The sequence below is a fragment of the Brienomyrus brachyistius genome, chromosome 11, assembly GCF_023856365.1.
Source record: "Brienomyrus brachyistius isolate T26 chromosome 11, BBRACH_0.4, whole genome shotgun sequence".
NCBI classification, from domain to species: Eukaryota; Metazoa; Chordata; class Actinopteri; order Osteoglossiformes; family Mormyridae; genus Brienomyrus; species Brienomyrus brachyistius.
In genome coordinates this window covers 10,054,935-10,078,906 of record NC_064543.1, presented here as the reverse complement: position 1 = coordinate 10,078,906, position 23,972 = coordinate 10,054,935, and the positions used below count along the sequence as shown (strand labels likewise).

General features: G+C 45.0%; 2 protein-coding genes across 5 annotated transcripts; both read left to right on the top strand.

Annotated features, from left to right (window-relative positions):
• On the top strand, positions 1–7,988 carry LOC125751801 (tubulin beta-3 chain). Its single transcript, XM_049031080.1, has 4 exons — positions 1–201; positions 4,484–4,592; positions 5,310–5,420; positions 6,677–7,988. The coding sequence occupies exons 1-4, from the start codon at positions 145–147 to the stop codon at positions 7,750–7,752; spliced, it is 1,353 nt and encodes a 450-aa protein (XP_048887037.1). The 5' UTR covers positions 1–144; the 3' UTR covers positions 7,753–7,988.
• A 2,690-nt stretch (positions 7,989–10,678) lies between these two features.
• Positions 10,679–23,246, top strand: def8 (differentially expressed in FDCP 8 homolog). 4 transcript variants are annotated; one of them, XM_049031387.1, is made up of 12 exons: positions 10,679–10,849; positions 11,953–12,072; positions 13,153–13,250; positions 14,833–14,952; positions 16,642–16,783; positions 18,039–18,203; positions 18,856–18,983; positions 19,357–19,470; positions 20,436–20,516; positions 21,339–21,479; positions 21,598–21,707; positions 21,939–23,246. In XM_049031387.1, the coding sequence occupies exons 2-12, from the start codon at positions 11,967–11,969 to the stop codon at positions 22,033–22,035; spliced, it is 1,302 nt and encodes a 433-aa protein (XP_048887344.1). In that variant the 5' UTR covers positions 10,679–10,849; positions 11,953–11,966; the 3' UTR covers positions 22,036–23,246. The 4 variants fall into 4 exon arrangements, with proteins under 4 accessions (XP_048887344.1, XP_048887342.1, XP_048887343.1 ...); XM_049031385.1 differs by having other exon boundaries at positions 10,680–10,849; positions 14,803–14,952; XM_049031386.1 differs by lacking the exons at positions 10,679–10,849; positions 11,953–12,072 and adding an exon at positions 12,093–12,435.
• The last annotated feature ends 726 nt before the right edge of the window (positions 23,247–23,972 follow it).

Here is a 23,972-nt window from a genome sequence, read left to right as displayed (position 1 = left end):
TTTTGTGAGGCAGTGCGGCGCAGCGGCGGCAGCTCGCTATAAAACCCTCCGGTCGGTGCATAGCGAGCCTTCTGCCGACGGCTTACCTCAGACCCGTATTTCCTCCTTCACACTCGCAGGAATCACACAGGACAGAGGGAAAGGATGCGAGAAATTGTTCACATTCAAGCTGGCCAGTGTGGCAATCAGATTGGAGCCAAGGTAAAAACCATTACAGATGAAAATTCAGTCGTTAATTTAATATGCATTACTTTGCATTCATAATAATGTAAATGAAGTGTCCCGACTTTTTATCACTCTTCTATAGATCTGCCTGTTATAATAGTTGGGCGACAGTAAGCATAACTTGTTCTAGAAAGAGCGATAACATTGTGGACGAGGATAACAAGACATAAGTTAATGCTGTGGAAATTACGACTTTGATTGCATTGCCTGACGGTGTGCCGTAGACTGCCACTGACTGACTCCAGTTAAACTGCGGTCTGAAATATATAACCACGCCCCGCGATGCAGACAGTCTGACTGAAGTAAAGGGAATATTGCCGGATTCATGGAAACAGCGGAACATTTTTAAAGTTTATGAAAGGAAAAATGTGGGGCGTGGAGTTTCCGTATTATACATTAATTAAAACCGAGCAGAAAAAGTGCAAGCGCAGCTGAGCTGTGCCTAGAAAGTTTGTTAAACAGTTAAAGGAATGAAAATGAAATGTTAAAGCTGAACGTGTACTTAAATGCGGAAAGGCTTCAGCAGTGTCAGTCGCCACATGCCACACCCTCAGACTGCAGACTGCGAACAAAGCCGCCGGTCCGGTCAGCAACTGCCACCATCCGGCAGCAGGACACATTCTGCTCATTCATCCCTCTCGCTAGGAACGAGGCACACTGCCATCCTGCAATTACAGCCGTGATTATCATTGCAGATGAGAAATTACTCTCCGTTTGCAAGCATTTCATGCATGACTCACCCTTGGAGCGAGAAACAGCGTCGCCCACTTGAATTTACGTTTTTTTTTTTTTAATTTGTGCCTTATACTTGCCTAATAAGAAATGCATGCAGCATTTTCATTGAAAAGGGTTTTTAAGAAAAGGAAGCTATTCCATCGCAGTAGCTGCCATGTTATTCTTCCACAACCACACCAGTCCCGCAAATAGATTTTCTGTAACTCCTGCAGTATAGCAACTCTAATGCACGTCATTAGATAACGGCAAATTTTAGGTGCTGGGGGGGGGGGTTAACCCTTTCAGTCTGTTTCATTTGGCTTGAGTTAGTTGATTTTTTTCTATTGTACTGGTCAGTTGCAGTAGAAATGGCCCTCTTTTATTTTTAAGCACATACCATTGTCTCTGGGTCTCATCTTCCATGCCTGCTGCCACAGCTTCTCCTCTGTCAAAGTACCATCGCCGATTTCCTTACAGATGACAAATAGATGCAATTCTATTGCATGCAGTTTGAACCAAACCCTCCAGTTTAACCCAAGTGACAAACGTAAAGGTTTTCGCATTGTAGAATAAGAGCAAAATCAGTTTATAAGAGTATTTTAATAATGTAATTTATATCAGCAGGGACACCAATTCTTGTACGTGAACTGAACTCAGTTTGGCCCACTTTACACCAGCACTGATAAATTGCGCCCAGGATGGACTTGGCATCTGACTTGATCTATTGTTTCAACCAGCCCAGCAGCCACTTAGTGGGTTAATGACCCCAACTCAAGGACAGCGATGAGCCTCACAAATGGTGATACTAGCTAAAATCTCTTCAGCATTTCAGGGTCTTACTGCTTTTTCATTCTAGACTCTGTGTGTGGCTTTAAAATGCATTCGGCAAACATCCACCAGAAATGAATTAAATCATTAAAAAATGCAGCATTTTTAAATGGACTGAATTGCAGTGGGAAGGTAACAGCACTTGACAGGTACGCAAAATGGCAACTGAAGCATCTCACATGCTGATGCCATTTAATAAATATTAGCCACGAAGAATGGGATCCCCAGCATTAAAAGCTCTGCCTGATTTCCTCTCCCTGTCGGCAGATTGTAAGGCAGTCGTATTGATTTCTGTATGGGACGTGGCATATGCTAGGCATCTCATTGGTCTGTTGGGACCTTCTCGGGGGGGGGGGGGGGGGGGGTGCAATTTCAGCATGAATCAATGCATGTCAGTCTCCATGCCGCTTTGTGAAAATGCACAGTCATGTCACCGTAACACGGGGTGGGGGGAGGGACGTGCAGGATGGGGGTCGTGCATTGGAGGGTCTTGCAGGGACCGGGGTAAGATGCATGTAGGGTGGAGCGACTGGCTCCTTCTAGGTGGCTTCACATGCATCGCAGCTGTCAGTCACTGCTGGGTGGGGGGAGGCAGAGGAGAAATGTGGGGGGCTGGGCTGCTGGAAGAGCACAAAGGGAACTGCCCATTCTGCAGAAATCAGGGGGGAACTCTGACGCGTGACAACTAGAGCTGATTCAGTGGTGCGGGGGGGGTCGGAAAAGCTTGTTCTGTTAGAAAAAAAAATCTGCACAGAAGGAGAAGCAGAGATTCCAGAAAACCAGCATACACTTCACCGAAAGTCCTCTTTGAGAAGCTGGCCATGTGCCCCCTGAAAGGCACAGTACCGTGGTACATTCCATCGTTTGTCTATAGCAGGGGTGTAACTTTGGTTTGAACACTGGGGGGGATTGAGGTCTTCACCCATTTAGGGGGATTTTTTTTTTGGAGGGGGAATCTTTTGGGAAAAGGGGCGGGGGGGGGGGGGGCTGGATGACATAATGGAATGACATCATGGTCTCAGCTTGATGGAAATTGTAGAAGCCAGTTCAGCACTGCACATCTGCCACATCGTTGTTTCTCCATCTGAGCACAGATTACCCTGCAGGTCACACACACACGTCCACATGCCTCGTGCTTGGGTTCGAAGGCAAAGGAGAAAAAAAAAACAGCCTGTACATGTGAAGGGGAAGGAGAAGGACGCCCACCCCCACCCACACCCCCACCATCTCCACAATCTAATCTCCTTTGGTGCACCTGCTACAGCCAGCAGAAGTGACTAAGTAATGTGAACCCAAAATGGCATCCTAATTACCAATTTAGATACAGGATAGCATCTGTGCTGGAGGGTGGTGGGACCCAGAGATGATAATCAGCATGCTGGAGCACACTCTGACATCAGCCCTGGTGGGGGCAGCAGTGCTGGGGGGGGGGGGGCTGGATGGAGGTGAAGCTGTAGCATTGTTCAGTGGAAACCACTCTGTGAGGAAGGAGGAGACTGTTATAGATTGCTTTGGAGGGTGGGGGAGGTGAGGTGGACTGTCAGTGAATTGTCAATGCCCCCCCTTTGCAGGAAAACTCGGGTTTGCTTTGTCATGGCCTATTAATGAGCTGCTTGGACCTTAGCCCACCGCGTTTGTCAGGCTAAATGCCGTGTACATTAACCTTCCCTATTTATCAGATCTGCAAAACCCCTTGGAACGGATTGTTTTTGTAGAGGTCTGATGTCCAACCCAAATAAAGGAAGGACATGTGATACTTCACGTTCTTTTAATCGCTCTGTTTCATGCCAGATTGGTGTTAGGATGTGCTGATTTTTTTATGAAACGCAAATGTGTTGCAAAAGTGTGGGAAAACTGTAAAGGTCACCTTGTGCATAGAGCATGTACTCAGCCCCAGAACGAACCCAGCTACATCTGCGTATTTATTCAGACAGATCAGTTTTAGGAAAATGTTTACCGGGCTGCTGGCTCAGACACTTATCATTACTGGACACATTGAAAAAGGCCAAACAAAATGTGAGGTAACAAAAAAAAGGAACAAAAAAGACCAGAAGGAAGACTGCCAACCGCAGACAACCGCTGGCATGAAGCACCGTAGGAGAAGAGGGCATATAAAATTGCCTGGAAAAGATTCTACAAGAGACCGTGTGTTCCCATAGTGATGCAGCAAGCAAGCCTATTTTACGACTGACTAGAGCAATGGGCTCCAATTCCCTGTGTCATGTTTTTGTTATTGTGTCCCGACAAATAGTCTTGCAAACAAAAATATGCGGATTCTGACCTTTGATGAAGGGAAGCGTCCTTATGATTGAAAGGTTGCTGGTTTGAATCCCCAAATAGCAAGATACACCCCCCCCCAAACAGGTGCTAAATAATGGCTACCCATTGCTATATTACTTATGGGTTAAATTAAGGGAACACAGTTTGTTATCGTCTGTCAACAATGACAAACAATCACTTTCCAGTTTCGCTCAGCTAAGTCTTTTATCCCGTTATAATTAAGGACTATAGAAACAGTAGCTGTAAGTCTGGTTGTAAATTAAAGTAAGTGATATCACGCTCATCGTTAAATTATATAGAGTGTGCGCTGGATTCAGTCTAAGTTTAGGTCTGTTGTGAGTATTTGCAGTTTATATCCAAACCTCGCTGTTTTTAAGCGTGTGAAGCCGCAGTCATCAGCAGAGGTACTCATGCTGTGCGCCCTTTTCTTTCACAGTTTTGGGAGGTGATCAGTGATGAACATGGGATCGACCCCACTGGGAACTATGTGGGAGATTCCGACCTCCAGCTGGAGAGGATCAGCGTCTACTACAACGAGGCCTCGTGTGAGTGACAGCGTCCCAGCCGGGCGGCACACGTCTGCCTGAGGTCTGTCAGAGACCTGCATCATCACTCTTAAATTACCAACCCAGCAGCTTCCAGTGCCTGCTGACTGCATCCTTTCTCCTGCCTATTACCTGTAACATGATATTCCACTGTTACTTCCAGTGACAACAGAAGTGAGGCTTTGAAACCGACCATGAGGTTTATTATCAGATGCTGTTCATTAAAGACTGGCTTGATGCTTCTTATTAAATATGTTGTTCTCTTTCCATTGCCATAAGGCAGCGATTAATAGTCCTCGCAACCCCAAGTACCATGGGTCTTGAAACACATTAAACGAGTAATTATTGTATATTTACCAAGCTTAGACAAAGGACTGGGGAAGAATAATCTTTCTATCCTGGGTAAGGAGCAAACAAACAGAGCATGCAAATGAAATATCCATCCACCCATACTCATAGTCTCTTACAAAATATCCATAGATATGAATGGGAAATTTCCGATTGTATTCAAACTAACATCAAAATGTTTCTGTATAACATTTTACAATAGGGTAATACTGTATGCTATTTACTTCATAATAGTAATATGTTGAAAATGATCACATTAATTAGATTAGTTTATAGCATAGACATAAGAGGAATAAGATTATCAGAGTAATTGTGGCAGTGTGATCCTTGAAGTAATTTGTACTCTGTTCTTGTCAATTCTTCCTCCAGCTTCCAAATATGTGCCGAGGGCCATCCTAGTGGACCTGGAACCCGGCACCATGGATAGTGTTCGGTCTGGAGCCTTCGGTCACCTGTTCAGACCGGACAACTTCATCTTTGGTTAGTGGAGTTCTGCGCCTCAGGTCCTGTTGACCCGTTGGCCTCTTTCAGGCACTCAAGAAGTATCACTGCTTGGGTTACATCCATTTGGGTAGGCTGTGCTGTGACATTAGCGCCCCCTGTGGCCGAGACCCTGATCTCACATTAAAGGCACCGACTTGCAAACACAAGTTTTCCTCTGAATATTTCCGTCCTGGATTTATGTCATGTCAGTGGTCTCACTGTATATCCAATACTGATCTATATTATTTGATTTATCAGAACTGCTTAGCTAATGCATGGTTGTGGTGAGTCTGGCACCTTTACCGCAGAAACACAGGACACACGGCAGGGCCACCCAGAGCAGAAGCTCAGAGACTCCAGCTGCAAACTACATGTCTTTAGACTGAGCTGATGTACCACCCCCATTGCTCTACATATGCATGTATGCCAAGCGAAATAGGTGCCCTAGTATTTGAAGGCTGGCAGGATTGAGGGTTGAGCAAACCAACTTCGGAGCGGCGCTTCTCCTTGACTGCACCATTTCATAGCCGAACCCTGGAGTGATTGGTGACTTTAATCCACCCATTCTGAGATCCTGCAGTGAAGCTGCTTTCATGCTTTTCAACTGTAAACATAGTAACGTATGGCTCCAAAGAGCAGAACAGCTGAATTCAGCATTATGACTGGTAATCCTACTTTGACTATTTTTTACTAGGTCCGACCTACTGTAACAGTGCCAGAACAGTTAGGTATTTCAGCTGAATGAATGAATGAATGGCGAATGAATTGATGGACAGATTGAGGAATGGATGAATGTTACATTTATATAGCATTTTTCATGAAACTCAAAGCACTTTCCAGAACCAATGGGGAGCCACTTCAGGCACTACCACTGTATAGCCCCCACCTGGGTGATGTGACAGCAGCCATTCTGCACCAGTACACTCACACAGTAGCTAAGGTGGTAAAGGGGCAGGAGTGAACTGACCAATCAGATACAGGGGATGATTAGGAGGCCAGATTTGATAGGGCCACAGTGGGCAATTTTAGCCAGGGCATTTGGGTACCTCCCCAGCTCTTTCGAAAGATGCTCAAGGATCTTTCATGACCTCAGAGAGACAATGTCTGAGCTTTGTCATCAAATACCAGCGGGCATTCTGTTTAATAGACAGGTATTAACGACGTCATTGTCTTCAGAGGAATATTCAGTCACACTTTACCATTGTTTATCTGAAATAAATATGGTCATGAGTGCGGTTATTGTATCTCTACAGGCCAGAGTGGGGCTGGCAACAACTGGGCCAAGGGGCACTACACAGAGGGGGCGGAGCTGGTGGACTCGGTGCTGGACGTGGTGAGGAAGGAGTGTGAGAACTGTGACTGTCTGCAGGGCTTCCAGCTCACCCACTCCCTGGGCGGGGGCACCGGCTCGGGCATGGGCACGCTGCTGATCAGCAAAGTGCGTGAGGAGTACCCCGACCGCATCATGAACACCTTTAGCGTGGTGCCCTCCCCCAAAGTGTCTGACACAGTGGTGGAGCCCTACAACGCCACACTGTCCATCCACCAGTTGGTAGAGAACACAGACGAGACCTACTGCATCGACAACGAGGCTCTCTACGACATCTGTTTCCGCACCCTGAAGCTGGCCACGCCCACTTACGGGGACCTGAACCACTTGGTGTCGGCCACCATGAGCGGGGTGACGACTTCCCTCCGGTTCCCCGGCCAACTGAACGCAGACCTGCGCAAGCTGGCTGTCAACATGGTGCCCTTCCCACGCCTGCACTTCTTCATGCCCGGCTTTGCCCCACTCACGGCTCGGGGCAGCCAGCAGTACCGCGCCCTCACTGTGCCTGAGCTCACCCAGCAGATGTTTGATGCCAAGAACATGATGGCGGCCTGTGACCCCCGCCATGGCCGCTACCTGACCGTGGCCACTGTGTTCCGTGGCCGCATGTCCATGAAGGAGGTGGACGAGCAGATGCTGGCCATCCAGAGCAAGAACAGCAGCTACTTCGTGGAATGGATCCCCAACAACGTCAAGGTTGCCGTCTGCGACATCCCACCCCGCGGCCTCAAGATGTCGTCCACCTTCATCGGCAACAGCACGGCCATCCAGGAGCTCTTCAAGCGCATCTCCGAGCAGTTCACCGCCATGTTCCGCCGCAAGGCCTTCTTGCACTGGTACACTGGCGAGGGCATGGATGAGATGGAGTTCACCGAGGCGGAGAGCAACATGAACGACCTGGTATCCGAGTATCAGCAGTACCAGGACGCCACTGCCGAGGAGGAAGGGGAGATGTACGAAGATGATGAAGAGGAATCTGAGGTGCAGGGTCAAAAGTGAACATTTTAGAAGTAATTGATGCTCCCCTGAAGAGCAAATGGGGCTCAGTCACCCCCCCAGTCCCATAGCTCTCTACATACCTTTTCCTATTAGAGTTTGGCTGCTAACACTCTGCAGCAGTTACTAGTTCACTTACATCTCACTGGTATTCCTTGACCTGCTGGGAGTCTTTTAGGAATTTCCCAAATGGGCTATTTAGTCAAAATGTGCTAAATAAAGAAACATTTCACAAAGAATGGATATGTTTTAACGGCTTTCGATTCTTTTGTTGTCATTATCTCAAAGTTTCCTCACGCTTCATTTCCCCTTGATTTTAAGTAGTTATTTTCGGTGATATCTAACGAGAATAATGATGGACAGATATAATCCCATGAGGATTTATAACACAGATAAAAGATAAAAATACCAGTGCTCCCAGAGGTGATGCCTGTCTGGGCTGTGCCGCGGTAATGGGAAGCAGTTTTGGCTTGAAGCAAGGACATTCTTGTAGTTTCTGATCTTTCCTCAGAACCAGGGACAAGGCTGATCACGATGTGACTCTAACTGTTATTGTAATTACGAACAAAGCCACCATTTATAATAGGAACGCCATTGGCCTGAAGCTCTTTGATGCAGACAGCCTTTACGTGACTGGTCATGAAAAGTCACGGGTAAGATGGCCTCCATACTCTATAACATCTTTATCTCAAGGACACAATTGGCTCTTTTTATAAACGCCCAAGTGCCCTTCCCCAGTTTTTTTCATGCTGCGAATATAAATTAACTGTTAGCTGATGACCCGTTGTGTCTGAAACATTATTTGGAATTCCTTACTGACCTCTTGATTTTGAATAAATACATGCACACATCCCACATACTTCCATCGATGGCAGGAGCTGACCAATTATAACCCTTGATAAAGCTCATGAATTATGTGTCGCTCATTATCATTCGTCAGCCTAATTCAGCCCATTGGAGACTGACACGTAGCCGAGCTGGGGGTGGAGGGCAGGATGTGGTTAATGTATTTTTCTGTGTGAAAAGGAGCCGTTGAGTCACAAGGCTCTGTGCCACTTTGTGTGCTTTTCATAAGGACAGAAAATCTTTTCGGGTTAATTTAGCTGCTGTGTTGTAGCCACAAGAGATGTTCGAGAAAAAAGACACAAACTGTCCAAAAGTTCTGATGGTTTAGGCACAAGGACAGAGTGACAGAGTGTCTTCACTGAATTACATAAACCCCAGTGGTTAGCAGTAGTAGTTCTATTGGGTTCAGATTTTATTCAGCAGGTTTCTGAATGTTCGACGTTTTCCTACAGTAATATCCAGTCTCTGCCAATATCCATAAATACTCCAGAGTAGACAATCCTGGAGCATATTTTGATCATAAATATTTAACATCTGGTATTTATATGATAATGATTACAATCAGTACCAAAGTGACAAGGCGGTTAGAATCCGATGAAATCTAATGTTCTATCAGCCTGTGGAGTCTCCTGGGGCTTTTTCTTCATCTCCCAGCTTTGAGGATGTTTAATTATTGATGTCTCTATGATGATGAAGCCAGCATCCCCGGAGGCCCAGGGACCAGCTGTGGACGATTCATCTTTTGCTGCTCCAGTACTAAGTGGCGTCTTCATTCTCCTGCATCCGCATTCTAAACCTTTCTGTTGGTCCTCCTGTCCAAGATGTTCATCTGCCAGAAGGCAAAAGAGCATCTGGCTTCCAAAAAGCCTGGATACTGGAAACAAGTGAAAAGAGCGAACTATGGGGGATATTCAAAATCTTAATTTTATAATGTTTGGAGGGAAAAAAATTAAATAATTAAATAGTTTTAAGAACATAAGAAATTTACAAACGAGAGGAGGTAATTTGGCACATCAAGCTCGTTTGGGAAGAACTTAACTAATAGCTCAGAGTTATTAAAATCTTTTCTAGCTCTGATTTAAAGGAACCCAGGGTTTTAGCTTGTGCTACACTAGCAGGAGGACTTTTCCATACTCTGACTACACGCTGTGCAAAGAAGTTCTTCTTCAAATTCGTTTTAAAATATTCTCCAGTTAATTTCCACTTATGGCCACGAGTTCTAGTATTTATTTATTTATTTTATTCTATTTTTTTTTTTTTTTTTTAAAAAACAGACTTAATTTAGAGTTAGTGTACAATACAGGGGCATGGCTAGAGATTTTGGGCACCCAACCCAGACAAATCCAATTATGTTCCAAAAACATTTTTAGGGCTCCTGGGGCCTTTGGAATCATCCTAACTTTCCCCCCCTTTACGGCACCCTTGATACTACAGTACTGTGCAAAAGTCTTAGGCAGTCCAAAGAAATGTTTAAAGCTGTTTATCTGGGTAGCAAGTGTACTTTGGATTAGAATAAAAAACACAATTTAATATTAGAACATGTGCAAATTAAGAGTAACACAATAAAAACTAGTAATAATTTCTTCTGTTTTCTCAAATCATAATCATATAGTTCCCTCTCAGAATCTTGGCAGACAGCTATGTCCACCCAACCAGTAACCATTCAAGTTTCTGTTAAGGTAGCCTCAAAGCTGAGGAGCTCCTCTCACACTCAGTGTCTCATTACTTCTGTAGTCCGAATCCATTAAGCCTTAGAAGGCTTTCAATGGTAATAGCTGAAATCTGATAAAAGATTTTCATGCTCACGTAAGACACTGGGGATCATGAATAATACATTCAGTTGGCCAGATGCTTCCTAAGTGCAACACTGGAATAATTACATTTTTACATAGATTAAGAAGAGGAGCTACATTCCCGGGTAATGGAACTGCATATATCTGAAAGGAGATATGAATATAAATGCTGTATTATAATCAGTCTACTATAACGAAGCAGCGTGGTGTTAGCTTGGGGGGGGTGAGCTCTCCGTCCCCATCGCTGCACGAGTCCGTACACTAGAGGGCAGCACCGAAGCGGCATCCCCACCAGCGGCGTCCACCATAGAAACGCGTCTTCCGTCACCGCAATTCGCAGCTCCTTAAATGAATACCAGAACCAGCGGCGGCTCTGCAATTAAAAGCACGGTTGCTGTTTTTAGTAGGTGGAGAAGTACAAATGTCTTCCAGTTTTGGCTGTATGGCGAAACACTAATGGGGTAAGTCCAGCGGCCGTACCTGGCGCTGATACCGTGGGAGGCGGCCGGCTGCTGCCGTCACCGGGGCGGCTAGCGATAGCGGCTAACATCCACTACTGCCTTCGCAGGAACAGTGACACACCGTAACTACGGCGCGCATTTACATAACTACCTGCCTAACTGTCAGTCAGCTCCCGAAAGGACTAAACCAGCAGCGCGACAATCCGATATGTTTACCACGGAAAGTGCCGACGTCCTTTTCTGCACAGTTTATTCGACTTATATTATATTGTCCTTTTCCAGCTTAACACTGTATAGTAAATGTATGCATGTGCCAGTTAGAAGTGCATTCAGATGAGAGAGAAATATATTATAATAAAGGAACAGCGGGTAAAGGGTGACAGCGTTCGGTTGCATCTCTTCAGTTAATGCTGGCCGGCCGGGTTTCGTCCCTTGTTTACATCCACAGACAGCTGCCCTCATCCGTCCAGTGACATTTTCCCTCATTTTTCCAGTGACTTCTGTTATCCTGTGTCAGGTTGTTTTTAAGCATCCCCCCCCCCCCCGCCGGGGCCCCTGTCCCCCCGTCCCCCCGCACACAGCGACGGCGCTTTTGCGCTGTTTGTTTACGCCCCGTGATCTGCTCCGTGTTTCTTTACGCACATACACTAAAAACCATCGCGCATCGCCCAGTACGTTGTCAGTCAGTTTTAGTGCTTTGTAACCAGGGCGTCACTCTATGTTTTCCTGAAATCCCATATTGTATGAACACAATAACATAGCTGTGTGAAAGGCAGGGTTGCAAACTCCGGGCAGCTATCTGGAGTGTGATTTCAATTCGGGACGAGTCTGCACACACATGCACTCGTATTTACATGCATTCGTTGGGTCCGCAAACTGGCCCGACGCTTTTGAGGTACATAATGTTATGGTTATAATGGAATACTATAGATTTGCTGTAAGATTTCTTTCGTGAGACTGAGTGTCACAAAGCGTGGGTGTAACGCCAGATGCGTGAGAGTTGGCAGCGCTGGAAGGGAGGTGGCACTCAGCAGAATTTCCAGGAGCGTAACGTGAGAGTTGGAGATGCATATGGGTGAGCGGTCAATGTCTGCTCTCCGCAGATGTAGCTGAAGAGATGGAGTATGATGAGAGGCTCGCCCGCTTTCGCCAAGGCCACCTCAACCCCTTCGACAGAGGAGAGGAGGGTGGTGCCAGGGAGGATAAGGAACCTCCCCTACCTGGTGCGTGACAGCTCAAGGCCCAACCTGTAAATGTATGAGAACGGGACTAGAGCCTGATCTGTATTTGTGTAGACCATCAACATTGTCTAAGTGTCCATGATGTGCTCACCATGGTAGGTTGCATAAATGTGAAGCGAAATTGGAAAGCAAGACTGCTTCCTCATTTTTTTCCCCAAGTCAAAGGTTGCTTCTAATTGTAGGCGGTAAGTTCGTCCTCATGTGTGGAGCACATGGTCAGTTGTGTAACCATTCGGTGCTTTATGAACTGCAACACAGTGTGTTCCTGCGCTTGTTACTTAGTGCTACCATCTGATTGTCCCATATCACCCAGGTCAGCCATGCTGTATTGTGAGATTTATGCAGGTATTTTCTTTATATTTTTTTGTGATACAGACGGGATCCCTCGTCTCTTGTCCTAGGAATGTGTCCTTCTTCTGGTTTTCTTGTCTGGTTCCTTTGGAAGTTTCGTTCTCTTTCTTGACTGAATGTATGGAGTTGTAATATACTGCTGCATTATGTAATTGTTTAATAATCGTGACATTACATTTTTTTGTTTTCTACCAATTGGATTCTTCTTTTTACTCTTGTTTGTAGATGAGGAAGACTAACAGTCGTGTATTTATTATTTAAGATTTGAGATGTGCTTCTAATTAAGATCATACCTGCTTCCTGTTGTCTACATTTTTGTTGCCGTATGTCAGAGCGGTGTACTAGTTTAGTAAGGTAGCTGAATATATTGGACCTAAATTATATACTGTCAGTTCAGTTGATGGTGTCCCTGAAAAATGCTCATATGTTTATACTGTACTGCGCTAAAGTTTTAGGCTGCCAAAGAAAATCGTGTGTGTGTGTCTATATATATATATATATATATATATACCCAGGTAAATAGCTTTAAACATTATCTTTGATGTCCTAAGCCATCTACACAGTACTGAATTGCACCGAATATGTCTGAACATGTCTATAATATTGTGTATTTTAATGTAGATGCTTTTGTTATAATGTGTTGTGGTGACTCTGCTAATTAGCTTGTTTCTTGTCCATTCTGTTACTTCTCACTGACCATCATGCCTGCAGAGGTGAAGTCGGGCCTGTTCTCCTCCGAGGCGAAGAGCCAAAGCTCGGACCGGGCCATGGACCTGGGGCTGGCTGAGGACCACTTCTCTCGGCCCGTTGTAAGCATTTCTCATGGTCCGCTCCACCTGCAGTGAAGTTCAATCATTAGTGCCTGCACCAAGTTATCTGCTGAGCGGTTTATTGTAATTTAATGAATAGTCACATCCAACACCAGAGTTGAATATCTCACCATTACACTTGCAGGCATAATCACCATAATTATTACAGATGTTGTGTTCATTGACGTTTAATTAATTTGAATTTTGAGAGGAGAGTCGGATCATTCCAATTTAATTCATCAACTGGCCTTTGCCACTTTTGATTTTGATGAAATTTGTCATGTGAATTGCACCTACCTCAGAAATGTTTTTTGTTTATTTTAAGAAAAGGTTTCCCTTAGCAATGTAGTATCCTTTATACCCCACGGGGGACAAAAAATACATAATTTAGATAGTTATCTTATTATCCGTTAGTTTTTCTAACCTTCAGAGGTACATGGTTCATCTGCAGTCCATTGGGAAGCTCGGAAATAGATCTTTATACGGTGCTGCTGTTGGTTATTAAAACAGAGGAGGGCTTAAAGTAACAAATAAGATTTTATAATGAAATACATATTGTACACAAAAGTTTTTTTTTGAAAATATAAAAATTAAAATAAAAGACAAGTCTGCACACACATTTACATGGACTGTATGTAGCAGTTTTATTACTTCATCAATATAGTTTGTAGGGTTTGCAAACTGCCTCAACGCTTTTGATGTAGCTAATTTTAGGTTTACAATGAAATAATATAGATTTACCGTAAGATTTCTTGCTACTCCATCTACAAACTATTGTTCCTTAGACTCCTCCTTTTAAATAGCGAATTAGGGAAATTGTTACCAGGCTGTGGTGTTAAAATGTAGACTTTTAAACGTAGATTTTTCAGGTAGTCTGAAGGCAAGGCAAAAATGTGTACAAATGTGAATTGGCTAATTAAGCACATCCATTGTTGACATTGGTATATTGGTGTAATTAAGCACAAAGCCATGAAGTTTCCAGTAACAAACACTGGCAGCACAGTAGGCGGTGATATAGAAAAGCTTAGTGACTTTCATCATGGCCCCACCATAGGATGCCATCTGTCCAAAGTCATTTTGCCAGATTTCTGTCCTGCTAGAGCTGCTCTGGTAAGCCACATGTGAATTGTTCGTGAAATGGGAACAGCTGGGAGAACGTTCAGTGGCCACACAAAATCGCCCGAGAGTCCTGATTACCCACCATCAGTATCCAAGATAAATGGCAGCAGATCCCACCAGAAATGTTCCAGTACCTAATGTAAGGGCCTCTGCAGAAGAGTAGAAGCTATTTTAGCGACAAAGGGTGGACTGACTTTACATTAATGCCCTTGGTTCCGGAATGAGATGTCGGATAAAGTGGTGTCCATGTACTTTTGGCTGTACAGTGCAGGAGATGGTTCTCTCCTGGAATGTTCCATAGATCAGAGACTTGAAGCAGATCTCTGTTGTATGTTATAGCCCACATGGAAATCCAGTAAGTTCATTTGCGTTTTCTGGGTGAAGCTCCAGGTCAGTGTTGTGACCCTGATGATGTGTGTTGGGTGTGACACAGGACTCTTTTGTGGCGTCCGATATCGAGCAGCTGAAGCAGGCGATCGAAGAGTGTAAGCGGCTGATACTGGAGCTGCCAGAGCATTCCGAGAAGCAGAAAGATACCGTGGTTAAACTCATCCACCTTCGCCTCAAGCTGCAAGAGCTGAAGGTAAAGCCTGTTGTAGCTTATATGTGCTCCCTGCGCAGCTTTCGAGGAAGGGGGGGGCACTTGACAGACAGTCTGTGGAAGCGCAGGATGTAGGGTGGGAGTAGGCCTTGGGTGGCATGCTGTTACAACCCCACGTCGTCAAATGCATAACCACACACCACAGCCAGTGTATCACAACTTAACCTGGACCACACGTCTGTCGGCAGTGAGTGGCGCAGTGGGCCAAGTGTCTGTGCCCTTGATCAAAAGGTCGCCGGTTCAAGCTCCGGCTTTGGCAGAACGGTCAGGTGTCTGTGGGCCTTTGAGCATGGCCCTTAGCCCTCAGCTCCAGGAGAGCCGCCTGTTGGCTGAGCCTGCACTCCGACCCCCAAGCTATGGAGGGTGAGATGGGGCAGGTGAAGAGAAGAGTTCCAGTGTACCTGTACTCATACTCATGCAAATGGCCAATAAGGGATTCATTATTATTATTATTGGATTGTCAGAAGCAATTGACAACCTGGTGCAAGCCTGTGCCCAAGTTAAGGATAGGAAACCTGAACCTGATTCAGACCTAAAGCTTTGGATCTGTGAATAGTCAAACCCAAAACATCATTAGAACCATCCAAGCTTCAGCTTTACAAGTTCCTCTTTCTTGTTGTCTTTTTTGTCAGTCCAGGACTTGTCACCCCCATTTAAAATGCTAAGCTGGATTCACTTCCCCCCCGCAAGCCGACACCGCATCTCAGACTGGGCTGAGTCAGTGGAGTGTGACAGACTCGTGCTTTGATTGCAACGTGCATTGTGATATGAGTCAAACAGCACTGGATTCTGTAAGAACTTGCATAATTTCAGATCAGCTCCATGGATGGGAAGCAGGAAAGTGAGAGAATGCGCTGATCTGTCCTTGGCAGTGAGATTAAGGAAGCCCGCACCAAGCATAGCAGTGAGGTTAAGGAAGCCTGCACCGAGTGTAGCAATGAGGTTAAGGAAGCCCACGCTGAGTGTAGCAGTGAGGTTAAGGAAACCTGCGCCGAGCGTAGCAGTGCGGTTAAGGAAGCCTGCGCCGAGCGTAGCAGTGAGGTTAAGGAAACCTGCGCCGAGCGTAGCAGTGAGGTTAAAGAAGCCCACGCTGAGTGTAGCAGTGAGGTTAAGGAAACCTGCGCCGAGCGTAGCAGTGAGGTTAAGGAAACCTGCGCCGAGCGTAGCAGTGAGGTTAAGGAAACCTGCGCCGAGCGTAGCAGTGAGGTTAAGGAAACCTGCGCCGAGCGTAGCAGTGCGGTTAAGGAAACTCGCACCGAGCGTAGCAGTGCGGTTAAGGAAACCTGGGCCAGGCGTAGCAGTGAGGATAAGGAAGCTTGGCCCGAGCGTAGCAGTGTGGTTAAGGAAACCTGCGCCGAGCGTAGCAGTGAGGATAAGGAAGCTTGGCCCGAGTGTAGCAGTGCGGTTAAGGAAACCTGCGACGAGCGTAGCAGTGAGGATAAGGAAGCTTGGCCCGAGCGTAGCACTGAGGTTAAGAAAGCCTGCGCCGAGCGTAGCACTGAGGTTAAGAAAGCCTGTGCCAAGCGTAGCAGTGAAGTTAAAGAAGCCCGCGCTGAGTGTAGCAGTGAGGTTAAGGAAGCCTGCGCCGAGCGTAGCAGTGAGGTTAAGGAAGTCTGCGCCGAGCGTAGCAGTGAGGTGTGTTGAGTGCTGGTGGTCTTTGTCACCCTGCAGGACCCTGAGGAGGATGAACCCAACCTCAGAATTCTGCTGGAACACCGTTTCTCCAAGGAGAAGAGCAAGAGCGTGAAGCAGACCTGCGACAAGTGCAGTGCCATTATCTGGGGTCTCATTCAGACCTGGTATACCTGCACAGGTGTGTGGGTCTTTGGTCACTTTTAACGGAGCCCTCTTATATTCACATGCTAAAGAGTATTTTCCAGCGTTTCAGCCCAGTGAAGCAAAGCTGATTTTTTTTCCAGCTGTGGTTAACAGCACGGCTTTCTCTCAGTTCACGTTAATAATTAGTTGCTGAAAAACCACAGTCAATTGGAAGAAAGACATAGATTGACAACCTATTTCCATTATTTTAAATGGGAAAAATTTTATGTTTTCCATCCCCAAAACAAAACCCTCCAAAAATTTCTTACGAAAAAATGAAGAGAAAAAGATGCATGAAAATCACTTCTCAGTCAAAACAAAGGCTAAGGGGAAGGTACAGTGATGTGTGACATGCTGGCATTGTGTGACACAGTGCAAGACCAAATGCTTATAATACACCTGCTGATAGTGAACTCCGCATGCATGGATACCTGACCTTGCACTGACACGCGTTTCAGAAGGATCCCATACAATATTCTTTGGCTGGAAACAGTTGTGCCAAGGAAACGTTTGGCTGAAACCATGTCAAAGTCAGTGTTTTTTTTTAAGTGTATCATTTGGTTGCAGACGGTTATTTTGAGGAAATCGGTATGTTATTGGAAGTCCTATATTAAAACTAAAGACCTGTCATAGAGAAAAACGTAAGCCGAATCACTGTACATTGACGTGTGTCACAAATTTCTTTAATCCTGAGAACCTTAGCTTTGGGATTGAATGCTGAATTTGTTTTATTTGCCAAACAACCGTTTTCGGTATACGCTTATGTGCTCAGCCAGGCCAGACAGACCAGAAAATAGCATTTCTGGGATTAGAGTCGTGCTTTGACTCTGCGTTGTGCGAGACTTGGCACGGCGTGCACCTTGCACATGCTGTGAGGTCTTCTGGCTGCTGGCCATCATTGGGTGGGACCGAATGTCAGGAAAGCCAGAAATAGGTATGTCAGGAAGGGCTCCTAAGCAACAGGAACCACGTTTGAGCTCTCATTTTATTGGCCGATCCGTAACATTTTGAACAAAACCAGCTGTTGCCGAGCAACTATGGCATCCATTTTTTTCCTCATTAACTTTTAATGGGCTGTGACTGCATCTGCTATAAAAGGCATAATAAAAATTAATCTGTTTATTAATCAAGACATTCATCTGTGAGGATTTCATACTTCCAGGAATTGTCTCATACTCGTATTTGAGCTCATTTGAACATCGTATGCAAGTTAGTGAATCTCTTATGCATGGTTTACTTGTGTTTTCAAGGCTGTTACTACCGTTGCCATAGCAAGTGCATGAACCTCATCACTAAGCCGTGTGTGAGGTCCAAGGTCAGCCATCAGTCTGAGTATGAGCTGAACATCTGCCCTGAGACGGGGCTGGACAAACAGGATTACAGGTGTGCCGAGTGTCGGACGCCTGTGTCACTGAGTGAGTGCATCGTTACGGCAGCCCCACCCTCCCCTTGTTTACCTCCATAACAGTGCTCCACATACTGCTGCCCTCCCATCTCCCCCTGATTACCCCCATAACCTCTATACACTGCTGCCCTCCCATCTCCCCCTGATTACCCCCACAACCTCTATACACTGCTGCCCTCACAACCTCCACACACTGCTGCCCTCCCATCTCCAACCTGATTACCCCCACAAATTCTACCCACGTCTGCCCTCCCATCTCCCCCTTATTACCCCCACAACCTCTATACACTGCTGCCCTCACAACCTCCACACACTGCTGCCCTCCCATCTCCAACCTGATTACCCCCACAAATTCTACCCACGTCTGCCCTCCCATCTCCCCCTTATTAGACCCCATAACCTCCACACACTGCTGTCCTCCCATATCCCCCTGATTACCGCCACAAGCTGCACCTACCCCACACAAACATTTAGTTCTATAATCAGTTTGCTTCATGCTAATTCACTGTCAAAATGTGCAAAATGACTGAATTTTATATATCCCTGAGGTGAAAACATTTATTTCATTGCCTGAAATAAAGGATAATTTTATTTGGGTTCTTAAGTGTCTCCTCAGTGAAGAGGAATGGTGTTACAGAAATTGTACTTGTTTTGGCCTGAAGGGGGCGTACCCAGTGAGGCTCGACAGTGTGACTATACGGGACAGTACTACTGCAGCAGCTGTCACTGGAATGACACAGCCATCATTCCTGCGCGTGTCATCCACAACTGGGAATTTGAGCCACGCAAGGTGGGCAGGCCATCTATCCTTGTTTCATCTTGCTGTTCACTCTGTCAGGGTGAGGACATGCAACCACACAGGGCTTCATTAATGATTGTGGTTCTGTTGCTGGCATGTGCTCTTATGATGCTTGTAGATGCTTGTAGGTCCAGTATTTTCTGATTGACTCATGTAGTATATTTAGGAGCATTGTGGTCAGATTGCTGGTATAATGCAGGTATACACTATAAAATTGGATCGGCAGTCTCACTGCAGTGAGTTTTGTGCACTGCAGCTTGGCTGTGATGATGTGTATATACGCAGTGCTGAGCAACTGTAATGCCAAGCACATGCTGAGACTAGCTACACAGTGTTACCTGACTGGTGATTTTCTGTCATGCAGGTGTGCCGCTCATCAATGCGCTACCTAGCCCTCATGATCTCCAGGCCAGTCCTGAAGCTACGTGAAATAAACCCCCTGCTCTTCAACTTTGTGGAGGAACTAGTGGAGATCAGGGTCGGTCCTGCAGACATCGCCACACGGTTTCTGGGGTGAAAGGGTTACCGGTTTTCATGGCAAACCATGGTACAATTTCCAACAGTATCACATTTAAAATATTGTGAAAATCGTGGTTGATCGCTTCTTTTTAAATGTGGCGCTGAATCAACCAAAGTTAACAAAAGTCTCCCAGATGCAGGTACACAGGCATAGCATGCAATATGGGTTTAGTACCAGTGAAAACATGGCCGATTGCAGTGACAGCGCTCATTTGATGTGGTTTTCATGTTTCCATAAGCTATAGGCCAGGGTTCTGCAATCTTATCCGCAAAGGGCTGGTGTGTGTGCAGGTTTTAGGTCCTTTAGGTCAGCTGTTCAAACCCAGGTGTGAGGACTCTTCAGCCAATCAGTCCTCTAATTAGTGACCCAATTAGGGAGTTGTAGCAAAAACCTGCATACACACCAGCGCTTTGTGGATAAGTTTGCCCACCCCTGGTATAGGCTATGTTGTCGTTTCCATAAACATTAAAATAACAAGTGCATAGTACTAATTTTATTTGTGGCTTTCAATATAAAACTTGGTGAAATGGTTTGTTTGTGTCTATACTTTTTTCAGCACATTTTAACAATACCGTGATGATTCTGATAACTGTGATAGTTTTGTTTACTATAATTGCAATATTAAATTTTCATACTGTTTCATCTCTACACAGTTTACTGTTTAAAAATACAATTTCATCTTTAGCGCCGTTTTACTACATGCTGGGTATTATTTATGAATGACTGCAATGAGCTGAGCTCTACAATGGCCAGCCTCCTAATCAATATTCCATTTCCCACTGGTTCCCAATCGCACTAGTCTGGAGTTTGTACATGGCTTCAGTAAGATCCCGGAGGAGCCGTTCTGAGAAGAATGAGTGGCTGGAGGGTGGTGCTGCATTTGTTAGTCTTTTGCTGATGGAGTTCTGTCTGGTCCCCCACAGAAACTACGGCAGGACATCCTGTTGATGAAGCCCTATTTTATCACGTGCAAGGAGGCCATGGAGGCCAGGCTGCTACTGCAGGTCAGTCCTGTTTGCGATCAGAACTGTATGATACCTATGTGTTAGCTAGTTAGTTAGTTAGTTAGTGTGACTGACCTTGTCCTGCTGTCACCACTGGTCACAGTAAGAACAAACAATACCAGGGGCTATTCCCCCCCAGCAGCTTATGCCAGCAACCATTTTATAAAAGGAAAGCAAAATGCAAGGATTGCGGAAAGTCATTGTTTTTTTGCTTCTGAAAATTGACTAGATTGAGCGCCACCTGCTGGTGTTTCTGTTACAGGAATTCGTTTAAAAAGTCATGTGATTCAGCAAAAAATGTTTCAATATCCACCATATCTAGGGCTTTTATAATGACCTCTTTCATGTGACTGGGTATTTATAAAAAATATATAGTAGGTACTTTGCCTAGAGGCAAAACAACTCAGATGAACCCCTTTCAATCATTGTCTAGTTCTACGATTCACCCCCTGCTGGCCATCAGAACAATTACAAAAATGTTTTTTAAATCATAGGAAAAGATGACTATATGTAGTTATACTGATTTATTTGTTTAACGGACAATGAATTCAACATAACCGAGCGAGTCATGCTGAAGTGAAAAAGATGATCAAAGCCTGTTGCTGTCTATTTAAACACCTTAATGCATTTAAACTCTGATGGATGTGGTCCTATCTGAGGATGTGGTCCTATCTTAGGATGTGGTCCTTTTCCTCCGGAGCTTCTTCCCGGTCCTCCCAGCTGCACATTACCCTGACCCCAGTAATGAAATGCATAAGGATGTGTAGACAGCTTTGTCATATCAGTGCTGTGTGCTTACCTCATCCCCTTTTCCCACTGTAGCTTCAAGACCGGCAGCACTTTGTGGAGAACGACGACATGTACTCCCTGCAGGACCTCATCGACATCTCTAGCGGCCGGCTAAGCTGCTCCCTCACTGAGATCCACACCACCTTTGCCAAGCACATCAAACTGGACTGTGAGGTGGGGGCTGTGCTTATTTTGGGGGGGAGGGTGAAGGGCAGCGTTCTACACTACACCTCCCTGCTCAGTCATAATGCAGGGTTTCAGCCATTTCTCTCTGTCCTGTTCCCTCTCGCAGAGGTGCCAGGCCAAGGGTTTCGTATGTGAGCTTTGCAAGGAGGGAGATGTGCTCTTTCCGTTCGACAGCCACACGTCGGTGTGCCACGACTGCTCTGCGGTATTCCACAGGTCAGGGACCCCTGCCTCACCCTTTCTCTGAGCCTGGCTGCCACATTCTCACCCATCTTTAGCCTACCGCTAAAGCTGTGGCGAGTGTAATCTCATTGGCTGTTTAACAGTTCGTCACTGTCAAATTTGTTAAGCATTTTACTTTCAAAGGGTTATTGCAGTTTAGTGGGCACATGTCAATTATCAAAAGAGTGTTCATGAATGGTAACTGTGTCTGTGTTTGTCTTGTAGGGATTGTTACTACGACAACTCCACTACATGCCCACGATGTGCTAGAATGACAGAGCGCAAACAAGACCCGTCGGACGAGCAGGACGTCAGCTCTTAAACCCGAGTCTGGCTGTCAGACAGCGAAGGGCATTGGATTCCATTGGTGGCTGGTGTAAGGTGCCTTTTGAGATTGGTATGCCACAAATAGCATTAGACCAATTTTCATCCATGTCTTTCCATGCCTTGTTTGGTCGGCACGCCCGTTTTCAGCCATGTTGCTCCATGCACAGCATCCGACAGCACCACATGATGGAAGAGGGAAATTGTAAAGCACTAAACAAGTGTCCCCATTTGCGTAGCAAACACACTGTGAACAGGGCCACATTTGAGACTCTGCTCTGTGCATGTTGTGTTGCTGTTCTGATTGCATACGTACAGCTTTTATCTGTGCTGGGGTTATAAATGTGGTTATTGTGTACTGAGAAGTCAAGTACTTGCATCCTAATTTAACTGTTGTACACTAACAACTAAATATTGTGTTCTGTTCAGCTGGTACCATATAGCCCATATTCTGAAGCCATGTCATAACACTAAAATAGCAGGAATTAACACTGTTTTGTCTAAAGGTAATTACATTACTGTTTTGTTTCCTGAAGTATTGGTCTCTGTTGGGTACAAAGCCAACCAGCTAGAACTAGTTAGCGACATAAAAAGTTTTGTGCCGTCCCGCGTAATGCCTCGGATTAAGCTGTGCAGGTGCCTTGTGCTCTATCGTGGTGTAATGTGATGATTCACATTAGTGAGGAAATTAAAGATATTAAAGCATTATATAAAAGGGGTGTACAGCAGCCTCCAGTGGAAAGATTCATGATTGTAACCGAAGTTTACAATTCCTCATTCTGCTAAGAGGTCTCATTATGAATGTGGTGTGTGTGTTTATGCGTCTTAGTGTACATTATCAATATTAACAATGTAAATGATCGTGATTTGAACCTTTATTGTGAGCCTGCATGCTTCGTGGAAGTAGAGCACATTCAATGGGGTAAAATCGCAGCTTATTTACGTTACTTCACATGATGCATATGTTCATTTTTTATAAACCCTGCAACAGTAAGAGACATTGTATCAAATATTACTTGATGATTTTACATATTTGCTGAGTTGTTTCAGCCTCCTTTCGAAATGATAAACCTACTTATTTTAAAAGGATCAGTCTTACAGGTCTGTTGGTGTTTTCTGTAATTGAAACATTCTGCAGTAAATATGTACAGTTAATTTATTAATGTATGTAAATATTATGCATGAATAAAATTCTAATAATATATTACATTTAAATGTGTAAAAGTGACTGCATAAACTCAGCTTCTATTGCACTGTGTTGCGATTATTTTAGATGGCAAAAATTTAAATCAGAGCAAAGTACACTGTACTTGCCATCTACCATACCGGGCAATTTCTCGATAGGCCGACATATCAAAATGCAGTTACCTGTAAATGCAATTAATTAATATTACTTTCCAACGGTTAGTTTTTGGACCTAATTTTCATTAAATTAGGCATACCCATCTTCCAAACATTTCAGGATCAAAGAATGGCTTGGAGCCTGTCCAGGGAAGGGAGTATATCATTTCATCACAGGACAAAAACATGCACATACTTAGGCTGATTTAGAGATATCCGTTAGTAAGCAACTTGCCCAACACACGAAAAACATAGGAACTCCACTCAAGTGAAACAGAGGTGGGATTTGAACTCTACGATGATATCGTTAGGACCAAAATTGCTATGTACCACAAATTACTGCTTTGCAAGCATACGATGTACACGGTCCTTGGTATGACATTGTAGTCCTTTTAAGTCAACGTCCACAAAATGTACAGATATTTATCAAAAACAATAGCACAAGCAGGATGGGAAGTTAAGATCGGCTACTCCCCTAAAGCGAGTATCTTAGACGAAGGGCAAACACTAAATACTGCACCCTAGTCCACTGGTTAGTAAGAAATGCATGTCTATCTATATTTTTACTGAATTTGCCGTTAGCTAGTAGCAAAA